We start from the raw sequence: 10,334 nt of genomic DNA, 5'->3' as shown, positions 1-10,334 counted from the left end.
TGTGTGTGTGTGTGTGTGTGTGTGTGTGTTGGGTGGGTCTCAGAGGAGAGGCAGTGGGCTGTGGGGGGTGTACACGATGGTCAGGTGAAGGTCTGGGGTGTCTGTGTAACGTATGTGCATGCCTGCCCTGTAAGGGGGGGGTGCCCACACATGTGTGCATGTGTGCCCTGTGAACAAGTGAGGATCTGAGGCATCGTGTGGCTCCGGTGAACAGGCAGGTATACTTCCTGGGGCAGGTGAGTCTGGTGATGAGCAAGCTTCTGGGCATCTGATGAGGGGGGGTGTGTGTATGTGTGTGTGTGTGTGTACACCTCTGTGCTTCTGTGCCTCTGTGGTGTGGGCCACGGTTACAGACTGTCCTGGGCTGGGGCTGGCTCCTTTCAAAGCCTGATGGGATTGAGATGGGACAGCTGGCCACTAAACCCACCTCTGCTGTTTCCGCTAGACTCCCCCTTACCCTCACTCCCACTACTGCTTCTCTCACTATGGGCCACTAGGGTTGTAGTGGAGGCCAGGTTGGTGGTCCTGCCAAGGAAGTTGGGCTAAGACCCTAGGACCAGCAGCTATACCCGGCAGCTGTCTGCGCCCCCCACCCCCACCCCGCAGATGAGGAGTGGAGGAAGGTCCTCCATCTGCTCCCTACCCCCCAAGACTCACACCTCCCCCGTTCCCAGCTCTCCCACTTTCTTGATTACTTAGAAGCCTCTCCTGAGTCTTCAGCCAACTCCAGGAACTCCAAGGGCCCAAACGGATGGTGGGGTGACAGTGATCATATTTATTCCGGTGGCCAGAGCCTGTGCTAAGATCTTCACACCCAGCATCTCCTTGACTCCACCACAACCCCAGTTCACAGCTGAGGAACCTGAGGCCCAGAGAGGATGAGGGACCCGCCCCAGCCAGACAGTAAGTGGTGCCGACAGCACCAGATTCCACGCAGTTGGGTTCCTAAGCACCTGTGTCCACCCCTCCGACCCCTGCCACCCTGGACCCCAGGCCACCAAAGCCAGGAACCAGGGCCCAGAGAGGGACAGGACGTAAGCAGAACTGGGTCCAGAAGTCAGGTTCCTGAGTGCTGGCCTGGGGCCCTCCCTTCTGGCAGAGAGGGCCTGGGTGCCCTCTACAGAGCATCTTGTCATGGCAGCAGGCTCAGGGGAGCTCCACTCTGAGTGAGTGAGGCAGAAAGGAGACCCCTCGGAGCCTCAGTTTCCACTTCTATAAGGCGTGCCCTCATAGCCCCCTTGCTGACGCCGAACCCCCTTCTCTGCCCCGCCCCTTTGCAGCAGCGGCCCCTGAAGCCTTCGCTGGGGAGCTCCCTCTGCCGCGAGTCGCACTGGAAGTGCCTACTCCTCACGTTGCTTATCCACGCCTGCGGCGCCGTGGTGGCCTGGTGCCGCCTGGCCACCGTGCCTCGGCTGGTCCTGGGCCCCGAGGCCGCACTGGCCCGTGGGGCCGGAGGCCCGCCGCCCACCTACCCGGCCAGCCCCTGCTCCGATGGCTACCTGTACATCCCTCTGGCCTTCGTCTCGCTCCTCTACCTCCTCTACCTGGCTGAGTGCTGGCACTGCCACGTGCGCTCCTGCCAGGCCCCCCGCGCGGACGCCCACACGGTGCTGGCGCTGATCCGCCGGCTGCAGCAGGCCCCGCCCTGCGTCTGGTGGAAGGCCACCAGCTACCACTACGTGCGGCGCACCCGCCAGATCACCCGCTACCGCAACGGGGACGCCTACACCACCACGCAGGTCTACCACGAGCGGGCCGACAGCCGCACGGCGCGCGGCGAGTTCGACTACTCGGCCCACGGCGTCCGCGACGTGTCCAAGGAGCTGGTGGGCCTGGCCGAGCACGCGGCCACGCGGCTGCGCTTCACCAAGTGCTTCAGCTTCGGCAGCGCCGAGGCCGAGGCCTCCTACCTGACCCAGCGCGCCCGCTTCTTCGGCGCCAACGAGGGCCTGGACGACTACCTGGAGGCCCGCGAGGGCATGCACCTGAAGGACGTGGACTTCCGCGACTCGCTCATGGTCTTCGCCGACCCCCGCAGCCCGCCCTGGTACGCGCGGGCCTGGGTCTTCTGGCTGGTGTCGGCCGCCACGCTGTCCTGGCCCCTGCGGGTGGTGGCGGCCTACGGCACCGCGCACGTCCACTACCAGGTGGAGAAGCTCTTTGGCGCCAGCTCGCCCCCACCCGGCGCCGTGCCCAGCGGGCCCCCGCTCTCCCGAGTGGCCACGGTGGACTTCACCGAGCTCGAGTGGCACATCTGCTCCAACCGCCAGCTGGTGCCCAGCTACTCCGAGGCCGTGGTCATGAACGCCGGCTCGGGCGCCTACCTGCGGGGCTGCCAGCGCTGTCGCCGCTCGGTCAGCAGCAACTCGCTGCCCCCGGCCCGGCCCAGCGGCCCCCGCCTGCCCTTCAGCCGCAGCCGCCTCTCGCTGGGCGCCGGCGGCCGGGCCACGCCCGGGGTCTTCCGAAGCCTGAGCGGGGGCCCTCTGGGGCGCCGTGGAGAGGACACGGAGCCCCTGGAGAGCCCACCGTGCTACGAGGACGCCCTGTACTTCCCGGTGCTCATTGTGCACGGCGACAGCGGCTGCCAGGGTGAGGGCCAGGGGGCTCTCTGACAGCCCCTGGGCCCCACGGTGGCACCTCCCCACCATCCCCCTCCCCCCGTGGGTTTCCGTGCCCCAGTGGTCACGGTCTGAAGCAAAATAGAGACAGAGCAGGCACACACGTGGGGGCAGGGCGGGTGCTCACACAGAGCCCCGTAACTCGTGGGGGTGGGGGGAGGACAGCTCCTCGGTTGGGTCCCTGAACCAACCCTGGCACCACCGTGCTCCACCCCCTGATGGCAGGTAATCTGGTGTGTGGTGGGGCTGGGGGTGGAGGGGCAGGTGGTGGAGAGAGGGCATGTCTCTCACGCTGGGCAGGGAGAAGCTTCCAGAATGCCTAGGATGGGGGGGAAGCCCTGGGGACAGCTGTGGCCTGCAGCTGAGGGCTCCCTGGGGCTCTTGTTGGCTGAGCCCTTCAGCAACTCAGAAGCACAGAGTGGTGGCTTGGGGCCCTGCCGAGCCGGGCTGGACCCCCTGAAGCTAAAGCGCTGGTGATGGGGGTGCCAGCCCACTACCCACCAAAACTCCCATGCTCCTCCCCTGACACGCCCCTCCCCACCTGCCCTCTCACCCATTGGGGCCTAATTCTTGGAGCACAACCCCCTTTACTGTACCCTCTGCTGCCTGCTGCACCCCCACGTGCACCCCCCGAGAGCCCGGCTTCCTCCTCAGGGCCACCCTCCCCCCTCAAGTGACCTCAGCTTGTCCTCCCTACCAAATTCCCTCCATCTTTCTCAGCTGTACAGACACCCCACCCCACCCCCATACCCCATACACCACAAGCTTTGTCTTTCCATCGCCCCAGACTTCTCTGCTCTTCACCGGAGACCTCCGGAGGCCAAAGGGCAGCCAAGAGGCCCGGTTTCACCCACAACCCTTTGAACAACCCTCTCACTCCTCCCAGACAAACCCCCCGCTTCTCCCCTCAGTGGGTCCCGACTTGGGGACCCCACCTTACCCCAGGGAGGAGAGTGTCATCCCTTCCCTTCCAACTGGGGCATCTACCCCCTCTCAGGGGCCGGTGGGGGAGGGAGGAGGCAGACAAGCGGAGCTACAATAAATGGTGTAAAACCTCACAAAGCTGTCTCCTGCCTTCCTGACAGCCAAAGCCACCAGGGCCACAAGGCCAGGGGCCTAGGCTGAGTTCTGGGAAGGACACAGAGTAGGGCTGCCCTGTTCCTGGGAGCGGGGGAAGTACAGTGGGGTGCTCCCTCCCCATGCGGGGTCTTCTGAGGCCCAGCATGGGGTTTCTCTGAGCAGAAAGTGGCTGGTTCTGACTCCTAGACAGGGCCTGGGGCCTGTGCCATAACTAAGGAGCTGTCCAAGGTTGCTGCCCCTCCTCCAGCTCTGGGTTGGGGGAGGGTCCTGAGGACCGAGTATAAAGAGTGGTCCCCATGGCCTGTGGCAGGGGGTGCAGTCCCCAGGGTGGCTCGAGGACACAGAGCTGGTAACGTGGAGTCCCCATCCAGGGCAGTATGTGAAGTTGGGCTGACCAAAGAAACAATCCCTACGACACTGGGGACAAGCTTTATATCAAGGAGTAATTATAAATCCAGGAAATGTCCCAGCCCGGTCTGACTCGAGTCCGATACTGGCCCCTACGTCCCTCTTCAGACGCACATCGCCACGTGCCGTGACAGACTGCAGGAAGATCACCAGCCGGGTGGGTACAGAGTCCCATGGATCCAAGGTGGATAGAAACAGGGCTAGACTCCGGCAGCTTCAGGGTCAGTGGGATAAAGAGAGGGGGAGAGGCCTAAGGTCCTCCTTAGAAGAAGGCCACCCCTCCCCTCAAGGAGACAGCATCAGGCTTTGACCTGATTGGCTCCCCCCACTACACCTGTATCTATCTTCCAGCAGACATAAGATTATCTAAGGATCGCAGGCAGGCAGGCACGGAGAGCCAAGAAAACTTGCCAAAGCCCAAGGGGGGCCCAGAGAGGGTCCTGGAAGTGGCATTAGCACATGCGCAGGGTGTTCACAGCCTGAAACCATGGAGTGCTAAGTGCAGTGGATTACAGCTGTGTTCCAACCCTCAGGCCTGGCATACGGCATCCCCCGGAGAAAGGGCATCCTGGTTTAGGCAAAGGTGCCATGAGGGCTGAAAATGGATGGGATTCCAGAGATGGGAGAGGATGCTCTTGGTGGTGGTGGGGGGGCTGCAGGAGCAGAGTCAAGGAGGGGGCATGCGAAATTAAAGAGCAGTGCCAAGGAGCCCTGGCAGGTTGGCTGAAACCTTCACTAGTCGACCCAAGAATTCCTCTCTAAGCTGGGGCCGAGGATGGTGTTTGAGCGGGTGGTGATGTGGTCAGGATTTTCTGTGACAGCCTAGCAACGTCCAATTGCCTGGGTTGGGTGTGGCTAGAGACCAGAGCTTTCTCTGCCCATCAGCCTGACTGCCTCGCCTCTTTGGGAGAGAAATCGGTTCTTTGCTTAGAGCAACTTGGGTGGAAAAATGCTGCTGCATCCAGGGAGGCCAGAGTGGGTGGGGAGGGCCCCCCTCCCCAGGAAGAATCCCCTCTTCTATCATTCCTCTCTCCCCCCATAGCCACCGACTGACCGCTGGTCACTGTCCTCCCCCTCCTCACGAGCAGTTGGTTGGTGTTTGAGATGACAGTAAGCCCGGCGAAAAGGCACACAGGCGGTTTCCTTTGCACATACGGTGTGTCCCTGGGACTTCATTCTGGGCCAGGAGATCGAAGCAGTAGGTGTTGGAAGACATTCCAGGGATGCTCCTGAAGTAGGAACAGTCCACTCCACCTCCTCCCGCCTGGAATGCAGGTGTGATAGGCGGCACGGCAGCAGCTCTTTTGGATCCTGAGAAGGGGAGCCGCCTTGGGTTGAGGATAACGGGAGCAACAAGATGAAGACTCTGGGCTCCGGAGGACACCACGAGAGACTCCATATCAGGCCCGAGTCCTGCACTGGCTACTCCAGATTCCAGCGAGGACAAAAAAACAGTTCTCCAAGCAACAAACAAACAAACAAACAAACAGAGCAACAACAAAACTTCACTGCCATGGAATTGAGTCTGACTCGTAGCGACTCTAGTTTGTTTAAAAACCACAACCTTGAAGCCTTCTGCCATCAAGCTGATCCTAGTTTGTTGAGGCCCCTGCTTTCGCTCGCTCTACTAACAGGCTGTGGTGGTTACCTAGTGCGACATGACCGATCACGTCAAAATGTAGCGGCTGAAAACAGTAGTGACCACTATTATCTCCTGATATCTGGGGGGCAAGAGTTCAGACAGGGCACCAGGGGAAGGGCTTGTTCACACCTACGTTTGACAGTGGGTGCAGGCCACTGGCTGAGGCCCTGGCTAGGCTCTTGGCTACCACACCCACATGTGGTCTCTTCAGGAGGCTGGGTTTCCAGGGCCCAGGGACCAAGCAGGGGGGAACTCCGTTGATCTAGTCTCAGAAGTCACACAGCATCGCTTCTGTCCCATTCTAGGGGTCTAGCCAGTTCTGAGGAAGCAGAAGATCCCACCTCTCAATGGGACTTGTCACTGTCACCTTGTAGGAAGGGCAGGTGAGATGGGACATACAAAAAGATAACAAAAACCAGCCGCTGAGCCAAATGCCATTCAGCACCTATGGAGTGGTCTGCAAGTGGCCACCAGCCCTCTTTCCCTCCCTTCCCCATGCCTTTCCTTCCACCCGCTCAGAGAAAGGGGTTTTTCTTCGTGGGCAGATGAGTTTGCATGAAGGCTGAGCATGATAGTGGGACAAGAGGAAAGTAAAAGGAAATAGAGGAAAGAACTAGGTGACAAAGGGTATTTATAGAGGTCTAAATACAGGCATGTACATATGTAAATATATTTATATAGGATGGTGGAGAACTATAGCAACGTGCATATATTTATAGGTTTAGTATTAAGGCAGCAGATGGACATTGGGCCTCCACTCAAGTACTTACTCAATGCAATAACACATTGTTCTATTAAATTGGCATTCCAAGATGCACACCTTCTTCCTGACACGATTGCTGAAGACAGATGTGTACATAAGCAAATGTGGTGAAGAAAGCTGATGGTGCCCAGCTATCAAAAGATATAGTGTCTGGGGTCTTAAAGGCTTGAAGATAAACAAGCAGTTGGCCAGCTAGCTCAGAAGCAACAAAGCTGCCTTAATACTAAACCTATAAATATATGCACGCCCAGCCTGTGTGCCATGAGCTGTCAAAGGGATCAGGTATCAAGCATCAAAGAACAAAAAATCATATCATTGTAAATGAGGGTGAGTGCAGAGTGGAGACTCAAAGCCCATCAGTAGGCAACTGGACACCCCCTTAATGAAGGGTTGTGGGGAGGAGATGAGCCATCAGGGTGCAGGGTAGCAACGATGAATAATAATAATAATAATAATTTATGAATTATGGAGGGTTCATGAGGGAGGGGGGAGACAGGGGGAAAAATGAGGACCCGATATTAAGGGCTCAAGTAGAAGGCAAATGTTTTGAGAATGATGATGGCAACAAATGTACAAATGTGCTTGACGCAATGGATGGATTGTGCTAAGAATTGTACGAGCCCCCAATAAAATGATTGTTTTTTTCAATGAAGAGACCAGTGGCTAGAGAAGGCCATCGTGCTTGACAAAGCAGAGGGTCCCAAGAAAAGAGGAAGGCCCCCAACACGGCGGGTTGAGGCTGCAACGACGGGTTCAGAAGCAGCACCGATTGCGAGGCGGGTGTAGGGAGGAGCAACATCTCCTTCTGTCGTGCAGAGGGTCCCTGTGCGTTGGAACCGATGTGATGGCCCCTCACAGCAAGAACAACTCAACTCTGACTCTTCAAGCCGGACTTCAGACCCAAGTCGACAGTGGCTTTCTTCTTCAAACTTAGTTTACTCTTTTTGTTGTTGTCACTGAGAATACGCACGGCAAACATATACCAATTCAACGGTTCCTACGTGTACCCTGTAGTGGCACTGACTACATTCTTCAAGTGGCGGGACCATTCTCCTGCGCCACTTCTGAGCTGGTCGTCCTCCATTCACACACACACAGCTGGCCATTGCTGTTGGATCCCATGTGGCTAGTTCCGAAGAGCACGATGTTCCAGGCCAACATTCCTTACTAGTCCGAACTGTTGTTTGGTGTAAAGATGTCTTTGGGAAATACTTTTGGCGTTTGGTTCAAAGATGAAGCCAGGGCAATCCTTTCAAGGGTTCATCCAGAAGATACGGATTCCATGAGGATTTGAAAACGTTCCACATTCCCCACCTTTTTAGCGAGATTCTGCTGTGAAATCTTTGATCAAAATGGTCAGTGATGGTAGCTGAGCACCGTCTAGTTCTCATCTCTTGGCAAAGAAGACCGTTACTTGTTTTTGGAGGCAATTAGCCACACCTTCCATATTCCCATCCTGGGTCTGAGCCTCCTTCTCATTGCTTTCTTGGCCAATCCACTTGGGTTGCCTTCAAAACGTCAAACTCAACATGCCTAAAACTGACTATAGGTTCTCTCTTCCCAAGGTGGCTTCCTCCCCCCAGGTCTCCACCCGGTGAGTGGCACCCCCTGGAAGGTGAACCCAAACACAGTGGCTCTCACGTGTCCCTTCCTCCCCATCATGTTCAGTTAGTCAGTGGGACCGACTGTCTCAGACCGACTTGCCAGCCACCTCTCAGATTTGTTTTCTTCTCTCTGTCCCAACTTTGCCTCTGCCCAGGGTCCGGCCAGATGAACCCTGGTGGCATGGAAGGTATGTGAGGGGCTGCTACCGGCAAAATCAGCAGCTGGAAACCGCCAGCCGCTCCACAAGGAGAAAGACCAGGCTTTCTACTCCCATATAGAGTTCCAGTCTTAGAAACCATGGAGGCAGTGCTACCCTGGCCTATAGGGTCTATGAGTTGGGATCAATCCAATGGAAGTGAGTTTTTGAGTGCGAGCCTCAGGCCATCTTGCTGTGCAGGCCTGGCCAGTACCCTGGGCGGTCTCCCCCTAGGTATTCATGCTACATGGCTACTTAGCTACTCCGACATCCCTAGCCTCTTGTGGAGTGTCTGATACCTAATGGGGTCTCAACAAATATTGGATGCATGATTGGTCAGCTTAGTAGTCGACTGAGATTTCCACTTGACCTTCCCTCTGCAATTGTTGCTCCTCCTTGTGCCACTGGAGACCTCTGCATGTGTCCATAGTATCCGAAACTGTCTACAGAGGAACCAGGAAAACAGTTCTCCCAATTACTCTGAGCACAATTCCCGAAGTGGATTGGGAAGAAGATAAAATCAACCTGTCGTTTTTTTTGGACTGTCAGTGAGAGAAACGTACAGGAGGCAGCAACTACTGTAGTCCACCTCTGTGGGGTTGGAAAGAGCAGAGATGTCCTTGCAGTGACTAAAGTGTGTCTGATCCAAGCCACGATCTTTTCAATTGCCCCCTCTAGAGAATGAAAAAAGAAAATGATGAAGACTTGATACCGATGAAGTGTGAAATTGGTGAAGGACATTGACTCTAGGTTGGTGGGGGCCAAAGATCTTGGTTTGATCTTTGTCTCATTTCCTAAAAAAGGACTTGGACTTGGCTGGCAATGGAGGGGCTTTTATGGGCAAAGACCACACCAACGATGAACTTCTAGAAGGGAGGTGGGCACGATGCAGACAACCATGGGTACACATCAATTCCATCCATCTTACATATGCAATGAGGCCCTGGTCATTGACTATGCATGAGCCAATGAAGACCGGGGACACAGAAATCCCTGAGACCTTCTGGATTAACGATGCTCACGCATGGGAGGGCCATCTCACATCTCTGGGGACATGGCACCCCTAGGGACAGGAAGTTCCCACAGAACCGCCCTGCCAAACTTGATCACCAGGCATCCTTTCCCGTCTGTCCTTTATGCGTTTGTATTGGTCCTTTGCCAAAGTAGAGAAGGTCTTCTCCCTGGGGTCTGGGAGACATTGAAACACACGATCCTACCGAAGGGTGCTGCGGATTGACATGGTGCTCTCACAACAGACTCAACCACTGAAACAATTGTGAGGATGGTGCAGGACTGGGCGATGTTTTGTTCTGTTGTACGTGAGGTTTCTAAGGGGCAGCGGCCCCTGGCAACAAGAGCACGGACATAGAGGGTCCTATGAGTTTAAGTGAGGGGGAGAGGGTAGACATCCTTGCTTTCAGTTGGTACCGGCTGACCTAGGCCCAGGTGAGAGAAAGGGCTGTTTGAAGGGAGTGGCTGGGGTCCGGAGTGTTTAGGGATGGGGAATTGAGAGTTCCTTGGACTGGTTTAATGTCACAAACTGCTGTCAATAGAAGTAGGACCCAAGGCCATGACTTCTGGCTTAGGGGAACAAGGCAGACACCTGAGCACAGAAGCCTGGCGCCTACACTTATGACCTGGGTCAGGTTGAGCAGGTAAGTTATCTCAAGGAACTTAGACAGGTACCTGAAGTTTCTCATCCGTGCCAGGTTCCAACGCAAACGGCACACGCCTCTTGTTTGCCCAAGGAGCCCTAGTGGCACAGAGGATTATGTGTTGGTTCCCTAACTGCAGGTTCAGGGGTTTGAGCTGACCAGCCACCCCTCGGGAGGAAGATGAGGCTCTCAGCCCTGGTGGCCTACTGGTGGTTGTTGTTATTATTAGGGTTCATTGGGTAGATTCTGACTCATAGTGACCCCAAGCTCAACAGAGTGAACGGCTGCCCAGTCCTGCCCCAGCCTGTGGGATCCAGAAAGATTTCTCCCACATTGCCTCCCCCAAATAGATGCCAGACCTACACAT

General features: G+C 56.4%; 1 protein-coding gene across 1 annotated transcript in view; it reads left to right on the top strand.

Annotated features, from left to right (window-relative positions):
• The window catches only part of TMEM151A (transmembrane protein 151A), a 7,104-nt gene extending 3,424 nt beyond the window's left edge, over positions 1 to 3,680 (top strand). Inside the window, exon 2 of the mRNA XM_004713697.2 lies at positions 1,281 to 3,680. Coding sequence (XP_004713754.1) covers positions 1,281 to 2,612 — 1,332 coding nt within the window. The 3' untranslated portion in view covers positions 2,613 to 3,680. The remainder of the gene's footprint in view (positions 1 to 1,280) is intronic.
• Positions 3,681 to 10,334: the final 6,654 nt, after the last annotated feature.

The sequence above is a fragment of the Echinops telfairi genome, unplaced genomic scaffold (genome assembly GCF_000313985.2).
Source record: "Echinops telfairi isolate 266 unplaced genomic scaffold, ASM31398v2 ScPeMD7_7417;HRSCAF=8455, whole genome shotgun sequence".
Lineage (NCBI taxonomy): Eukaryota > Metazoa > Chordata > Mammalia > Afrosoricida > Tenrecidae > Echinops > Echinops telfairi.
This window is presented reverse-complemented; position numbering and strand designations above follow the sequence as displayed.